Genomic DNA, 18,502 nt, shown 5'->3' with positions numbered 1-18,502 from the left:
TGCAGGCCGTTTTTGCCCAGTCTCTTTCTTATGGTGGAGTCGTGAACACTGACCTTAATTGAGGCAAGGGAGGCCTGCAGTTCTTTAGACGTTGTCCTGGGGTCTTTTGTGACCTCTCAGATGAGTCGTCTCTGCGCTCTTGGGGTAATTTTGGTCGGCCGGCCACTCCTGGGAAGGTTCACCACTGTTCCATGTTTTTGCCATTTGTGGATAATGGCTCTCACTGTGGTTCGCTGGAGTCCCAAAGCTTTAGAAATGGCTTTATAACCTTTACCAGACTGATAGATCTCAATTACTTCTGTTCTCATTTGTTCCTGAATTTCTTTGGATCTTGGCATGATGTCTAGCTTTTGAGGTGCTTTTGGTCTACTTCTCTGTGTCAGGCAGCTCCTATTTAAGTGATTTCTTGATTGAAACAGGTGTGGCAGTAATCAGGCCTGGGGGTGGCTACGGAAATTGAACTCAGGTGTGATACACCACAGTTAGGTTATTTTTTAACAAGGGGGCAATTACTTTTTCACACAGGGCCATGTAGGTTTGGATTTTTTTTCTCCCTAAATAATAAACACCATCATTTAAAAACTGCATTTTGTGTTTACTTGTGTTATATTTGACTAATGGTTAAATGTGTTTGATGATCAGAAACATTTTGTGTGACAAACATGCAAAAGAATAAGAAATCAGGAAGGGGGCAAATAGTTTTTCACACCACTGTATATACACAGTACATACAGTCATATGAAAAAGTTTGAAAACCCCTCTCAGCCTGCATAATAATTTATTTTTAACAAAAAAGATAACAGTGGTATGTCTTTCTGTCTTTCATTTCCTTGGAACATCTGAGTACTGGGGTGTTTTCCGAACAAAGATTTTTAGTGAAGCACTATTTAGTTGTATGAAATTAAATCAAATATGAAAATCTGGCTGTGCAAAAATGTGGGTCCCCTTGCAGTTTTGCTGATTTGAATGCATGTAACTGCTCAATACTGATTACTTGCAACACCAAATTGGTTGGATTAGCTCGTTAAGCCTTGAACTTCATAGACAGGTGTGTCCAATCATGAGATATAAAGGTATTTAAGGTGGTCAACTGCAAGTTGTGCTTCCCTTTGACTCTCCTCTGAAGAGTGACAGCATGGGATCCTCAAAGCAACTCTCAAAAGATCTGAAAACAAAGATTGTTGAGTCTCATGGGTTAGGGGAAGGTTACAAAAAGCTATCTCAGAGGTTTAAACTGTCAGTTTCAACTGTAAGGAATGGAATCAGGAAATGGAAGGCCATGGCCACAGTTGCTGTTAAACCCAGCAGGTCCAGCAGGCCAAGAAAAATACAGGAGCAGCATATGCACAGGATTGTAAGAATGGTTACAGACAACCCACAGATCTCCTCCAAAGACCTGCAAGAACATCTTGATGCAGATGGTGTATCTGTACATCGTTCTACAATTCAGTGAATTTGCACAAAGAACATCTGTATGGCAGGGTGATGAGAAAGAAGCCCTTTCTGCACTCACGCCACAAACAGTCGCTTGTTGTATGCAAATGCTCATTTAGACAAGCCAGATTCATTTTGGAACAAAGTGCTTTGGACTGATGAGACAAAAATTGAGTTATTTGGACATAACAAAAAGCGCTTTGCGTGGCAGAAGAAGAACAGCGCATTCCAAGAAAAGCACCTGCTACCTACTGTCAAATTTGGTGGAGGTTCCATCATGCTGTGTGGCTAGTTCAGGGACTGGGGCCCTTATTAAAGTCGAGGGTCAGATGAATTCAACCCAATATCAACAAATTCTTCAGGATAATGTTCAAAAATCAGTCACAAAGTTGAAGTTACGCAGGGGTTGGATATTCCAACAAGACAATGAACCAAAACACAGTTCGAAATCTACAAAGGCATTCATGCAGAGGGAGAAGTATAATGTTCTGGAATGGGCGTCACAGTCCCTTGACTTGAATATCATCCAAAATCTATGGGATGATTTGAAGCTGGCTGTCCATGCTCGGCAGCCATCAAATTTAACTGAACTGGAGAGATTTTGTATGAAGAATGGTCAAAAATACCTCCATCCAGAATCCAGACACTCATCAAAGGCTAAATGAGGTGTCTAGAGGCTGTTATATTTGCAAAAGGAGCTTCAACTAAGTATTGATGTAATACCTCTGTTGAGGTGCCCAAATTTATGCACCCGTCTAATTTTGTTATGATGCATATTGCATATTTCCTGTTGATACAATAAACTTAATGTCATTGCTGAAATACTACTGTTTCCATAAGGCATGTCATATATTAAAAGGAAGTTGGTACTTTGAAAGCTCAGCCAATGATAAACAAAAATCCAAAGAATTAAGAGGGGTTCCCAAACTTTTTCATATGACTGTACATATATATATATATATATATATATATATATATATATATATATATATATATATATATATATATATATACACACACAGTGGTTTATACATACAGTATATACACATATAGACAAATATATACATATGTACATACATACACATACATTATCTCACAAAAGTGAGTACACCCCTCACATTTTTGTAAATATTTTATTATATCTTTTCATGGGACAACACTGAAGATATGACACTTTGCTCCAATGTAAAGTAGTCTGTGTACAGCTTGTATCACAGTGTAAATTTACTGTCCCCTCAAAATAACTCAACACACAGCCATTAATTTCTAAACCACTGCCAACAAAAGTGAGTACACCCCCAAGTGAAAAATGTTTAAATTGTGCCCTATTAGCCATTTTCCCTCCCCGGTGTCATGTGACTCGTTAGTGTTACAAGGTCTCATGTGTGAACGGGGAGCAGGTGTGTTAAATTTGGTGTTATTGCTCTCACTCTCTCTCTCTCTCATACTGGTCACTGGAAGTTCAACATGGCAAAGAACTCTCCTGAGGATCAGGAAACAAGAATTGCTGCTCTACATCAGGGGTTCCCAAACTTTTCAGCTCACGACCCCCAAAATAACCGTGCCAGTGACTCGTGACCCCCACTATCCTCGGAAGTGGTTAAAATATACAAATGTTGCGCGCAACGGTGCACATGCGCCAATAGGCCTATCCAAACATGAGAATGACAACACGAAAGAACACAATGGTCTAACAACCATATAATTTTTTTTAATAGTAATTTACTCATTTGTTTAATTTCAACAAAATATCTTATCCAAACAAGAGCATGACAACAAAAAAGAACATAACGCTCTAACAACCATATAACTTTTTTCATCTAGCTCAGAAAACATATCAATCCTTCCTATTTCAACTCGCTCAGTCCAGCGCTCAAGTTTTCTCTTGAATGCGTGGATTTTATCATTTAGCGAAATTATGTGTGTGTGCTCACCTTGAAATGACATATTAAGTCCATTCAGTTTTTCAAATATGCAAGCCAAATACGTTAGCCTTGTTAACCAGTCAGGATCAGTGAGGTGATCAGCGAGCTGGGACCCATGCTCCATCAGAAATAAGCGCACTTCGTCCCGCAGCTCAAACAGGCGGCAGAGCACATTCCCTCACGAAAGCCACCTGACTTCTGTATGGAAAAGCAAGCACTCATGCTCCGATCCCAGTTCGTTACAGAGAGTGGCAAACAGTCTGATATTGAGTGGATGCGCTTTTATATTGTTGACCATTTTTATCGAAGTCTCAAGAACACGTTTAAGTTCTGGGTCAAGTGTTTTGCTCGCAAGAGCTTCTCTGTGTATAATACAATGCGTGAATTTTACGTGAGGCGCCACTTGTAAGACTCTTGCTTTAAGACCTTTCTTTTTCCCCAGCATCGCTCCAGCACCGTCTGTACACACACCGACGCACTCGCTCCAAGACAGTCTGATGGCTTTTTAATTTGCATGTTTTTTTTAAATGAAACTATTAACTACTAGTTTTTATCTTTTGTTAGTTATGGATAAAATGTTATTTCTAAAAAATTTAATTAATTAATTTCTAAAAAGTTTTTAAAAAGTATTTGATTTCTTGGAAATCATCTCGCGACCCCCACTTTGGGAACCACTGCTCTACATAAAGATGGCCTCGGCTATAAGATTGCCAACACCCTGAAACTGAGCTGCAGCACGGTGAACCAAGACCATACAGCTCTTTAACAAGACAGGTTCCACTCAGAACAGGTCTCGCCATGGTCGAACAAAGAAGTTCAGTGCCCGTGCTCAGCGTCATATCCAGAGGTTGTCTTTTGAAAATAGGTTGAAGGGGTTGAGGTTCAGCCTGTCAGTGCTCAGACCATACGTTGCACACTGTGTCAAACTGGTCTGCATGGCTGCCGTCCCAGAAGGAAGCCTCTTCTAAAGATGATGCACCAGAAAGCCCACAAACAGTTTGCTGAAAACAAGCACACCAAGGACATGGATTACTGGAACTATGCCCTGTGGTCTGATGAGACCAAGATAAACTTATTTGGTTCAGATGGTGTCAAGCGTGTGTGGCGGCAACCAGGTGAGGCGTACAAAGACAAGTGAGTCTTGCCTACAGTCAAGCGTGGTGGAAGTGTTATGGTTTGGGGCTGCATGAGTGCTGCCGGCACTGGGGAGCTACAGTTCATTGAGGGAACCATGAATGCCAACACGTGCTGTGACAGACTGAAGCAGAGCATGATCCCCTCCCTTCGGAAACCGGGCCGCAGGGCAGTATTCCAACATGATAACGACCCCAAACACACCTCCAAGACGACCACTGCCTTGCTAAAGAAACTGAGGGTAAAGGTGCTGGACTGGCCAAGCATGTCTCCAGACCTAAACCCTATTGAGCATCTGTGGGGCAACTTCAAACGGAAGGTGGGGGAGCACAAGGTCTCTAACATTCACCAGCTCCATGATGTCGTCATGGAGTGGAAGAGGATTCCAGTGGCAACCTGTAAAGCTCTAGTGAACTCCATGCCCAAGAGAGTTAAGGCAGTGCTGGAAAGTAATGGTGGCCACACAAAATATTGACACTTTGGGCACAATTTGGACATTTTTCATTTAGGGGTGTACTCACTTTTGTTGCCAGCAGCGGTTTAGACATTAATGGCTGTGTGTTGTTATTTTGAGGGGACACCAAATTTACACTGTTATACAAGCTGTACACTGACTGCTTTACATTGTATCAAAGTGTCATATCTTCAGAGTTGTCCCATGAAAAGATATATTTACAAAAATGTGAGGTGTGTACTCACTTTTGCAAAATACTGTACATAATACATATATACACAAACATATACAGTGCATCCGGAAAGTATTCACAGCGCATCACTTTTTCCACATTTTGTTATGTTACAGCCTTATTCCAAAATGGATTAAATTCATTTTTTCCTCAGAATTCTACACACAACACCCCATAATGACAATGTGAAAAAAGTTTACTTGAGGTTTTTGCAAATTTAATTAAAAATAAAAAATTGAGAAAGCACACGTACGTAAGTATTCACAGCCTTTGCCGTGAAGCTGAAAAATTGAGCTCAGGTGCATCCCGTTTCCCCTGATCATCCTTGAGATGTTTCTGCAGCTTAATTGGAGTCCACCTGTGGTAACTTCAGTTGATTGGACACGATTTGGAAAGGCACACACCTGTCTATATAAGGTTCCACAGTTGACAGTTCATGTCAGAGCACAAACCAAGCATGAAGTCAAAGGAATTGTCTGTAGACCTCCGAGACAAGATGGTCTCGAGGCACAAATCTGGGGAAGGTTACAGAAAAATTTCTGCTGCTTTGAAGGTCCCAATGAGCACAGTGGCCTCCATCATCCGTAAGTTGAAGAAGTTCGAAACCACCAGGACTCTTCCTAGAGCTGGCCGGCCATCTAAACTGAGCGAATGGGGGAGAAGGGCCTTAGTCAGGGAGGTGACCAAGAACCCGATGGTCACTCTATCAGAGCTCCAGAGGTCCTCTGTGGAGAGAGAACCTTCCAGAAGGACAAGCATCTCTGCAGCAATCCACCAATCAGGCCTGTATGGTAGAGTGGCCAGACGGAAGCCACTCCTTAGTAAAAGGCACAAGGCGGCCCACCTGGAATTTGCCAAAAGGCACCTGAAGGACTCTCAGACCATGAGAAAGAAAATTCTCTGGTCTGATGAGACAGATTGAACTCTTTGGTGTGAATGCCAGGCGTCACGTTTGGAGGAAACCAGGCACCGCTCATCACCAGGCCAATACCATCACTACAGTGAAGCATGGTGGTGGCAGTATCATGCTGTGGGGATGTTTTTCAGCGGCAGAGACTGAGAGACTAGTCAGGATAAAGGGAAAGATGACTGCAGCAATGTACAGAGACATCCTGGATGAAAACCTGCTCCAGAGCGCTCTTGACCTCAGACTGGGGCGACGGTTCATCTTTCAGCAGGACAACGACCCTAAACACACAGCCAAGATATCAAAGAAGTGGCTTCAGGACAACTCTGTGAATGTCCTTGAGTGACCCAGCCAGAGCCCAGACTTGAATCCGATTGAACATCTCTGGAGAGATCTTAAAATGGCTGCGCACCGACGCTTCCCATCCAACCTTGAGAGGTGCTGCAAAGAGGAATGGGCAAAACTGGCCAAGGATAGGTATGCCAAGCTTGTGGCATCATATTCAAAAAGACTTGAGGCTGTAATTGCTGCCAAAGGTGCATCGACAAAGTATTGAGCAAAGGCTGTGAATACTTAGGTACATGTGATTTCTCAGTTTTTTTTATTTTTAATAAATTTGCAAAAACCTCAAGTAAACTTTTTTCATGTTGTCATTATGGGGTGTTGGGTGTAGAATTCTGAGGAAAAAAATGAATTTAATCCATTTTGGAAGAAGGCTGTAACATAAAATGTGGAAAAAGTGGTGCGCTGTGAATACTTTCCGCATTCACTGTATATACACATATATACAAGAGAGAGAGAGGAGACAAGCGAGAGCGATGGTGTTAAAGCATATGAACTTTTCCCTCAGGGAAATGTTCAGTTTTGTAATTTAGGGCTTGTATGACTTACGAATACACACTGAGATGTGGCTGAATAACTGACCTGCACTATCTTAATACATAATTCGCCTGCCTCCTCACTCACGTCCGTCCGAAGCCGAATGCGCAGTCGCCTTCTGTGCACGTCCGAAGCCGAATGCACAGTCGCCTTCTACACAGCTGCCCAAAAAACCTTATGAGACCGACATCCAACCTCAACATCCGGCGGATTTACAGCCGCAAAAATTCAAAGAGAAAGGCGACTTCGATTAAAGCTCTAGAGGCCTGAAATGCGATTTCGACTACAGCTCGAGGCCTAATTACGCATTCTGATTCAATTACGCATTCACTCAATACACCTATATCAGGTTTGTGGTGCTTATACTTATTACTATTCCATATTGTACTGGAACATTCATCATTCAGTATTATACTATAGGCCTGGAAAATTCATCAACTAACAGTACAAGCCTGTACAGTAATGAGTAAACTACTACAATCGGACTACAATCATTACAAAACAACTGCTTCATTACTTATCATTTGTTCTTCATACACTGCTGATACAAACTCGTGCCCGTTTCATCTTACGTTGTCGAAACGGGCTCTTTACTATTATTAAAATCTAGACAACTTTTCCAAGTCTTGATAACATGCACTTTAGAATGAAGTCAAAGGAAAATTGTTTATATTTGGTTATCCATCTGTATAGCGACTAGAAACTCAGATTAATAAAAGTTCTAATTTCAATAATTATTAAATATAATGGATATGAATATAAATTATCACATCAGAATGATGTTAAAATGGCAAAAAATAATTAAGCCGAATCTTTATAGAAATACTAATGAATATGCAAAATACGCCCACATCACTAGTTCTTACCTGGGACAGCTGCGGATTCTACCTCAAGTTCATTTTAAATAAACTCTTTACTTGTTAATACAAATCTTCAAATGAGTTGCTCTGAATGAATCTCTGACACAGCAACAGTAAGCTAATTTAGCAAATGTGAAAAACGGAATTCCAAGTGTTTCAAAATAAGTAAAGAACACATCAGTACACAAGAGCTGCTGTCACCAACATTTTCCTGTATGGTAGTGGTCCCATAAAGTGTATATGCATACCTACCTGAAGTGAAACAGAATGACAGTACCATTCGATGTAGCACAGTGCAGTAGCTAGTCTCCAAAGTAAGGACAAGAATACAATGATTTTAGTAAATATTTGTATTTAGATAACATTACCATTAATGATAATGATGGGATCATGCTGCCACAATGAAACCAACATGTGATGGCATTTAATATAGGAAAACAACACTTATGCAATATTTCCAGTCACTCACTTTTAATATTTTGGCCACAGGTCATAATGAGAAAAACTGTACTATCCTCAACTTTATAAAGAAACCAAAAGGTTAACAATAAATGTAATACTTCTTTTAAACATGTAAGGCAGTTGCTGTCTTCATTTAAGTGGAAGCTATCTTATAATTCACGAACAAAATAGAAATTAGCATCTCTTTGGAAAGTTCAGGTGAAATATACAAGTAGAAATACCAGATGTATATCCACCAAGAAAAGTATGCAAGATAATGCTTGTTTACTACAAGTGATTTTAATGTGCATGATACTGCCGCAGGGAGATATTCAGTGTTTTGATGTAAGAAAATATATTTGGCAACAAATAAAACATTTAAGGGGTTGCAGTTAAGATTGTTGCAGGCATAGTTGTTTTTCTTTACCATTATAAGAGCACTTAACAAGAATATTTATGCATCTTAAGGTGCAGTTGTATCTGTATGTAATTAAAGTGCTTTGCATCAGTATCATGCATGATGGTGCTTTCCGTTTTTTTTTTTTTTTTTTAAACAAGTGCATTAGACTTTAACAGCCCATCATCAAATTGATTAAATCTGTGCACATTTTATAATGCATAAAACAGTTACCTAGCTCCCATCTGCCAAAATTCTGCTTAGTAGTAATTTCTTAATTTTTTCATTATTTCTTTGGGTTGTTGCATAATTAGAGACAGCCATTTTGAGTGAATTAGGCATTCATATTACCAAATATCAAAAACTATTCTCAAAAGTGCCCTCCACTCAACACTACATGATAGTGATATTGAAAGATAGAAAAATGATTAGCATAACGCTCAGATAACATGCTTGACAGACTTTACAGGCTTTTTTTGTTACATATACAAAAACTATGTTCCCTAATTTAATACAAAATTAACATAGAAAAAATGAAGTAATCTATCAAGCTATTAACATGTTATGGAATGAGTGCTTTGATCCATGTCATGCATTTTTTTTTCCTGTCAGCTTCACAGTGCTTTTGGCTGCTGCTTTGGAGGCTGAACTGGAGGCAGATTCAACATCTTGAAGTAGGAAACCAACTGCTTAGGGACCTCTGCCAAGACACTCTGCGCCAGTGCTTCTTTAGGTGCCTAAGGAAAACAGACCACAGCACTGATATTACAAAACTGCAATATTATAGGATCTGTAATGCTAAATTGTCTACGGTGGAAGAAAAAAACTACTGGGAATAACTTAATGTGCAACTGTTGAACACATAACTGATTTATTAAAAAAGTAACAAAAGTGCATGTATATATATATATATATATACATACATACAGTACACTTAGAAAGTATTCAGATTCCTTCATTATTTTTCCCCACACACATTATGTTGCAGCTTTATGATAAAATCATTTTTAGGTAATTTTTTCCTTCAAACACTCAATACACCCCCAGAATGAGAAAGAAAAAACAAGATTTTAGTAACTTTTGCAAATGTATTTAAAATTAAAAAAAAAACTGAAATAGCACATTTACCCAAGTACTCAGATCCTTTGCTATGACAATTGAAATCTGGCTCCGGTGCATCCCATTCTATAGATCACTAATGAGATGCTTCTATACCCTTCTCTAACTGTGGTCAATTCAATTTAACGAAGATGCTTAAGAATGGCACACACCTGCCCTAAAAGTTCCATTGTTGAGAAAATGTATCAGGAAAAAAAAGCAATCAGGTTGAAGGAATTGTCTGCAGAGCTTAGACACTAGGCTACAAATGGATTAAATTTGGAACAGCCATGATTTTTTCCTAAAGCTGAGCACCAAGCCAAACTGATCAATCATGGGAGAAGATCTATGGTATGAGAGGTGACCAAGAAATTGATGGCCACCCTGACTGAGATAGGAAAAACTTCTAGAAGGACAACCACCACTGTAAAACTCCTTTAACTTGGGCTTTATGGCAGAGTGGCCAGACAATACATTAACGTCTGCTTGTAGTTTGTGAAAAGGCACCTAAAGGACTCTTAGGTTATGAGAAACAAAATTCTTTGTTCTGATGAAACCAACATTGAACTGTGTGGCCTCAATTCCAACCAGGTACTGGCTCATCATCTGTGAAATGCAATTCCAATGGTGAAGCATGGGGTGGCAGCATCATATTGTAGTACCATTTTTCTGCAGCAGGAACTGGGAAAGTAGTAAGGGTTGAGAGAGTGCTCAACACAGCAAAGTACAGAAATATTCTTAATGAACACCTTCCCCAGAGCTTTCTGGACATCAGCAGGCTGGGCCATAGGTTCACCTTCTAGCAGGACAATGACCCTAAACACAAAGTAAGCACAACACAGAAGTGGCATGCAGACAAGTCGGGGAATATATCCATGTGCTCCATTTTTATTTCAACTGACCACAGCTCAAGATTCCAGTTGTAACTCTAATGTTGCTTGGCAAGTCCAGACACTGGGATTTTGTCTTGATCTCAGGAAGGGCGTCTTTTGTAGAACTCATCAAAAAAGCTTCTGGTCATTAGATAGCAGTTTCTAGGAGGCAGTTTTATGACTTGGCACAGGTATTAAAAGTTGTTTCCCATGGCACTGGTGAACATGTTTAATGACTACACCTGCATTTTATTCAAATATACCATATTTACACATATACCAGTGTCATCTGCAACAACTGGGCAGATGACTCTAGCATGCTGGTCCTAAGAGGCAGAATTTAAAAGAAAAACCCATAATTAAAACTATCAAATAAAAAGAAAGTTAAAATGGGCAAAAGTTTGGATTCCCACAAAAATGCATTGCCCAGTAGTAGTGTTCTTTTGCCCATTTTAACATTTTCTTTTATTGATGCAGGTATTAGATATAGTAATACAAATTATGTGTGTTTTAAATACTAAAATGGACTAATAACGACTATACTTAAATATTGAATTAAATTTGAGACATACCAGAGAGACAGAGAACCAGAGCATGAACCTAGTTCAACTTAAAAAGCTAATATGCATTTTTTTACTAGCTGTTGCAATATCAGCACACTCCAAACACCTGAAATAAACACCAATGACCATTGCACAAGAGCTGCAATATTGGTAAACTAGACAGTCCCCACTAAATAAGCCATAATTCACGTTTTACACACACAGAAAAAATCCTGCCTAATGATAATGAATTCTTTATATGGAACCTAACCTCCCATCTCATTCAGATTTCTATTTGTGACACAAGTTCACTCCATCCAGACTGGACTTTTTGTACACTGCTCCATTCGGAAGGATATTAAATGCTTCTCATAGAAGGTACTGAAATTTCTTGGGTTCCCCAAATAATATATCTTTACATTTAATTTTACAACATGCATGACCTAGTGCAAAATTGATTATCCATAAAAAATACCAAGAAAATAAAGATTCACTTACACTTGATTAAAAAAAGGAATACTCAATGCAAACCTAACCCTACCTCAATGATGAATAAACTATTTAACTATGACCGATCAGCAATTTACTGCATACAAAGACAAACATCTGTACTTTCTCCTAAAAGCTTAGAAAAAAGGTACACTACTGAATTACGAAGTAAATAAAATAAACATTGACTGGCTTTCAACTTGTTCAGAATCAGGACTGTGAAAATATACTACACTGCTGTGCTGTCTCAATATGTAGAAAAAAAATGGAAATTATTTTTGATCTGCCAGGGAAACTGATTTTTTTCACTTCTATTAATAAATGGTCTGTCTTCAGAAATGCACAAAAACTAATTATTTACAAAAGTATAGGCACCTTAGCATTTACACAGACAGATTTTTTTCCTTGAAAGTCTGATGTACAGTATTCCCTGAAAGCACACTTATTCTGAAGATTTGATAGCAACATTCTAGGCTGTCGGTGACATTAAAAGCCACTTGACTCAAGATGCTAAACAAAAGATTAAAATGAAGGACTTACATTCTCAAAATTCCTAAATGGTACAAACTGCACTATGTCTCTGGCTGCAGCCTCTCCGGTTAGAGATTTTAGTACTCCATTATCACCATCTAGGAACTCCATTGCCTTAAAGTCCGCCTGGCCAACACCAATAATGATGATTGACATTGGCAGCCTGGAGCAGTTGACAATTGATTGCCTTGTTTGGTCCAGATCAGTGATTTCACCATCAGTAATTATCAGAAGCACAAAGTATTGCTGGGGGAAGTGGGGGAAAAAAAATCAGTATTCACTCAGCAACAACAGTAACTATAGCATATGTTATGGTCTGAAAAGATTTAAGCAGAACACCATTAAAATTCGGTGAAAAATTCATAACCCACTTTATCAAATTCAAAATATGTAGAAGATACTAAGATGATTGGTTCACCAACACTTCCATTTAAGCTTGGCTGCATTTAAGCAAATATACAATTAAGAATATTTCAAATTGCAAATGAGAAAACCACATACAGACAAAGACAAAAATCGATGCTGTATCTGCCAATGTTATTGGCAGTTATTCAATATGACAATAACGACCTTGTAAACCTATAAAAGTTATACTAATTCAAAAAATTAACATTTAAGCAAACTGTTTATGTTTTCATACTTATTGGAGATGTCGTGATTAATCGATGCAACAGACTAAAAATTTTGATCAGTTTTTAAAATCAATTAGTTGTCCCTATCCCTCCTCTACTTTGCCAGACAACAAGGTGTCAGCTGCACTACATTCAGCAGAAGGTGGTTCCCCAAAACATCGGCCAAAATGCTCCTCTGTGTGGTAGTATTTCACAGAAAGTCTGAGGAAGTGGCTGGCTGCTCGTTGTGTGATGTTCCACAACAGCACTAGCTCAATACATGAACACTTGAAGAAGAAGTATTTCAGAAGTACACAAAGGACACCAATACTTTAAGTAACCCACTTACACTTAGCTGTTTAACAACAGTTCTTTTAGTTCTCTGAAGCTGGTTAACTTAAACTCATGTCACTGACAAGTGTTGGGACGAAAGTTAGAGCCACTTATTTCTTTGGACAGAACAGATATATTGTCTGTTAAATGCATTTGTGACGAGTATTATTACTTGTGAGTGTGCTTAAGTAAAATAATGTTTCAGTATATAGGCTAGCTTAATATAATAGACTAGTCTGTTAAATGCACTTGCAAGTAAATGTACACTGTAGACTTTTGATGCTAACCACCTATAGAAGAACACTACTGCAAAAATTAAACCTAGAAATAACAGACAATTTAGTTAAAGTTACTTTAAAATATCTTGTCCCTACAAGTTAAAAATGTTAATGTGCTTGGCTTTGTTCTTCACAGTGCATTAGGGGAAACTGCCCCAAAGTACATAATAGCAAATGAATATATAGTAGGTATACCACATCAGTAATATGTTTGACATTTCCAACAGAAATGTGTGCATTAGTCAGTACATTTTTTGTCTGCTTAATATTGTCCTTTAATCTAGTGAAAAAGCAAACTCTTTACTCCATTACTCTTTTCACTTACAGATGCATTGCCTTGTTGAGCAGCTGAAGATGCAAATCTTCCCACATGGTTGATAATAGGAGAAAAATTGGTCGGTCCATACAGTTTGACTTGGGGCAGTGCCATTCGGTAGGCTTCAACAATGCCTTGAATACCTGTCCAGGTGTGAATGATAACATTAGTCCTTGGAATACACACATCATACATAACACTCAAGTACACCAACACTAGGATAAAGTCTAACAAACATTTTTGTTATTTTAATCTAATTAGAAACAAATTCACTTCAGAATAAACTAAAAAAAAATATCCAGCCTCTGCTCACCTTGACAATAAGGATTGTTGGAGTTAAAGTTGAGTGCAAACTCATGAGACACCTGCAAAATAATTCAAATTTATAATTCTTAAACTGTTTATAAAGGTATAAAAGGTTCTTGTAAATATATTTATAAAGGCTATACCTGAAAGTTTGGTGGCACCTGTGCTCCAAAGCCAAATGCAGGAAACAGCTTATCTCTGTAATCAACAATAACAGTATAGCATGAATACTACAGTAATATGTGCTTACCATTACCAAATGTGTTATCGGAATGTCATCCAAGGTTTGCCACAGATGTACTTTCAAGTTTCAGTTTTAGCTTGGTCAAAAGATCGAATTCTTGCTTTCCAAAAAAATGAAATCCCATAGTCTCAAAAAATGAAATATTAAATGTATGTTCTTCATGACACTATTAAGTATTTGCTTTGAGGCTACAACTGTAAGAAATCAAGGAAAACTTTGTTTTGTGAAGAAGCATTAAAATTACCAGGCAGCTACAGATAAGAAAACCATTTATACAGTATACTATGCCAGTAAATATCAGACATCAGCACCTGCTAATGGATATATTATAATGTAAACAGAAAGACTGTTCAGTCCAGATTTTAATAGGTCACGCCAAATATCATATATATAATTCTGTCAATACCTATTATCATAGGTAATAAATACACTTGTAGTCAAATGACATCTTGTTCATACAGTCAGTCCTCTTGGTACCCAAGGGTTCTACATATGACAATTCAAGCAATCCTGAAATTTCCAAAAAGCAAAACTTGAATTTACTTGAGTCCACGTGAGTGAAGTGATTTTTAGGTATATCCTGGTGTAGCTTCCTGCCATGGGTGTTGAATAAAACAGCTCATAGGAGTAAACTTACAGCAGTTGGCTAGCTCTGCTCACATAAACCACCTTTGTACTAGTCTGTGTGTCAATCGAAACCTTTTCACTGGCAAATGTCACCTACATAAAAAGAAAGCTCTTTCTCGCTCAGCTATCCTACCTTGGCTTCTAAGTGCTACCAATCACCAATGTGCAAAACTGTTTCCATCTTTAAACTTCTCTCAGTAGTACAGCTCTTAAACAAATCACAGAAGACATATACCGATGCCGAAAAAAAAAAAAAAAGACGCTCAAAAATAGAAGACTAACCAAACACTAACCAAAAAGTTAGTTAAAATTAGACTTCCTTAAAGCAGTTCTCTCACTCAAGCCAATCAAAGTGCATTTGTCCATCAGCAGGCAGACACCCAGCCAAGGCACTGTCTTTAAACTTAGGTAAGGTTATCTTTAAACATGTGTGTGCAAAAAGCTGCTTCTTTAAAAGCCTGTTCACTTGGCAATCCTGACTGTAAGGTGCTGTGAGGCCCCTAGCATCACACTGAGTACACCTTTGTTTCTGTGAAAAAAATGACTCCTAAAAGAGAAAGGAGAAGGTAATGTGCTCCCTCAATAAGAAAAACCTTAGATCTTTTGAAAAGTGGCATGTTGCCTGCCAAGTGCACTCTTTCCTAAAAAAAATACAGTAATATTACAATTGACACATAATTAATCCAGACTTGATTTAAAGTATATGGGAGGATGTGTGTAGGTAATATGCATATACTACCAAATTTTGTTGCTGGAAATTCACAAAGGGAGAAAATGAATCTCGTATCTTAAAATGTTTTTTAATTCCTAAGCTTTCAACTCCTCTCTGGAGATCATCATTAGAGGAAAATAATTAGACATACGGGAAACCAAGACAATATATAGCAAATAAGGCGAGAAGAGTAGGTGGATGTAAGGGGGATGGGGGTGAGGGTTTAATGAAGCGGGGTTCAGAGGGTGTTGGTTATTAAGTCTTATTACTTGCATGTTAATCTTTTCAAGCCTGTATATGCTGTGTTCATTTCCAAATTTCTGTTAATGGAGTTTTCAATGGATAGCCACGATCCAGCCAGCTCTCTCTGGCACTTTTAGAATTCGCCTTGAATTTTACTTGCACCGAGTCCCATTTAAATGTGTATCCGGTTGAACTTGTATGTTCGTAAATCAGAGACCATGGGTCCTTCCTTCTGACAGCATTGTGATGTTCCTGTATACGTATTGCGAGTGTCGATGTTTGTCCCATGTATACAGCTAGGCATGAACCACATGGCATGCCGTAAGCTGTATTCTTTGTCCCTGGTGCAGAGTTCCTGCTTTTAGCATTACAAATGATTGTGCACAGTGTTTGTAGCAAGATTATTATATTTAACAAAAACGGAAATCAAAACTGATATACTATTAATAAAAACATTTTCATAAACCGAAATAACAAAACCGAAAAGAAAAACTAAAATTAAAGTAGCTGAAAAGACTAACTGAAATAATTTACTAAAAATATTTTTAGTTTTCATTAACGACCAGTCTTACACAAGAGCTAACCTGAGCTGCAGAGGTCCAGAAATTAAACTTTTATTAATATATTTTGATTATTTGGTTTTTGAAAAAATATTCCTGCCGTTAGTCTTTAACCCTTGTAACTTAACTCTACAGTGAAACAGAAAGTCACCCACCACAAATAACCCGCATATGCAGTATTCATCCAGAGAACGGCGGTCATTGGTTCAACCGTTAGTGAAGAATACCAAGGTGATAATTTTGCTTTGAATGTGTTCTGTAGCTTTCAAAGCTGCTGTTCCCTGGATCTTCAGGGCTCAAGAGAGAAGTATTAGATACAGATAATCCATTACAGAATTTCAGTGTGTTCATAAATGACGGCAATGTTAGCTGTAATTCTGACCAAGCCCATGATACTTTTTGTACACAGCAATTAATACAGCAGCACACGATAAATTCCAGGCTGCATGAGTCTGATGTCCATTATGACGATCTGCTGCATTTCTTTGCACTTCTTGTATATCAAGATATAATTCAAACATCTGAAGTTGGAATGTGCTGGTCAACAAAACCTTTACCAAAATCACGGGTGAGTTAACATTTCAGTTTATTTCTCATATGTCTGCATTTTGTTGACAATAATTCACCTGCCACTTTGCACAAGAAAAATCCTTTGATAAAAAACAAAGAAAAAAAAAAAATAAACATGGCACTGATCGATTGACTGACAAGGTCAAAATACAAGGTCAGCATATAGTTGCTGACCAATCACTTTTGCTTTAAAAAGTTTAACAACAAAGTGATACAAACCTTGTAAAGTTCCTCAGTTGTCAATGTCTCTACTGAATTACAGGTAGGTAGGTGAAGAGCGTCTGCCAACTGGTCAAAAACTAAACATACTAATATGGTTTTGTATTTATTCTGTATCATCTCTTTTTAGTTTACACTCACAGCACAAAATACTGGGTATTATGAAAATAATCCGGTGGCAGAATTGTGTTTTAAAATATTTGTCTCCCTCTATTTAATCTCTCTCTCACTCACTCTAAATAGTTAAAATATCATACTCTTTTTGTTCTTAATATCAGCCATGTTATACATATTGCATTAAATTATTGTAATAGGCTGGCACCCTGTTCAGGGATTTTTCCTACCATGCACCCAAAGCTGCAAGCATAGGCTCCCGGTTTTTGGCGATCCTCTTCTGAATAAGCAAGTATATATATTTTCTTTGTTTCCCTTAATACAGCTAGGTAGGGTCTGCACACTGATTTAAGCTCAAGAGCCCTGTTCTTCCTAAGCTGTGGAGTAAGATCACTTCTAAAAATTACGAGTACAATTCTCAGGCGTGAACAAACTGTTAAAAATACATCACTGGATGCACAAGACATTCGCCATCGAGGAAGAAATAGATTTTTGTTACTACGCATGTGCCAAAGAGGTAGAATACTTAAGTTATTTCTGACAGCGATTGAACTTCATACTTAGCTCCCTTACAGTGGCTCCAAAGGGCAAAACGCAAAAAACAAAATAAAACCGACACAATTAAATTAAACAATGGCAACATACATTCACTTTTTATTGTTAATTGCATGAAATTAACAGCGATGCTTTTTAAACTTCACATAACATCTTAGCTGAGTGTCCAGATGTTTAATGCTGTGGAATATGTTCCCAACCATCAGATTTCTGTTATTATGGTCATAGATTTGGGGTTGGAGGGGGTGGCTTAGAACTATGACCCCAGGGAGGATATGCATATATACAAAACAGATGTAAAGATCTGGGGCTTTGCACAATATAAACTTCTGAAGCAGCCCCCTCATGATGGCACTGTGCTTTTTAAGCTTTTTAAATAAATCCTCACGATTTTGCTATGGAAGCACTGAATTAGATTGTTACACCCTTATGATGGAGAAATATTTAGGACAAAAATAGATAAAAAAAAAAAAAAAAAAAAACTGAAAAATGACAATAAATACATAACATTATATACGGGAGTTTGCAAGTTGTCCCCTTGTCTGCGGAGATTTCCTCCCACGGTGCAAAGACATGTAGCTTAGGTGCTTTTGTATGTTCAACATAAGGGGGACTGACA

General features: G+C 38.1%; 1 protein-coding gene across 2 annotated transcripts in view; it reads right to left on the bottom strand.

The window, feature by feature from the left end:
- Nucleotides 1-8,160: 8,160 nt before the first annotated feature.
- Nucleotides 8,161-18,502, bottom strand: part of cpne1 (copine I) — a 62,847-nt gene continuing 52,505 nt past the window's right edge. For both annotated transcript variants that reach the window (XM_028812003.2, XM_028812002.2), the window contains exons 12-16: nucleotides 14,183-14,237; nucleotides 14,047-14,098; nucleotides 13,743-13,876; nucleotides 12,205-12,441; nucleotides 8,161-9,400 (exon numbers count right to left, since the gene is read on the bottom strand). In XM_028812003.2, the coding sequence (XP_028667836.2) occupies nucleotides 9,278-9,400; nucleotides 12,205-12,441; nucleotides 13,743-13,876; nucleotides 14,047-14,098; nucleotides 14,183-14,237 (601 nt within the window). In that variant the 3' untranslated portion in view covers nucleotides 8,161-9,277. The remainder of the gene's footprint in view (nucleotides 9,401-12,204; nucleotides 12,442-13,742; nucleotides 13,877-14,046; nucleotides 14,099-14,182; nucleotides 14,238-18,502) is intronic.

Source organism: Erpetoichthys calabaricus, chromosome 10 (genome assembly GCF_900747795.2).
Source record: "Erpetoichthys calabaricus chromosome 10, fErpCal1.3, whole genome shotgun sequence".
NCBI classification, from domain to species: Eukaryota; Metazoa; Chordata; class Cladistia; order Polypteriformes; family Polypteridae; genus Erpetoichthys; species Erpetoichthys calabaricus.
The sequence above is the reverse complement of the archived record's forward strand: the minus strand, read 5'-3'. Positions and strand labels throughout refer to the sequence as shown.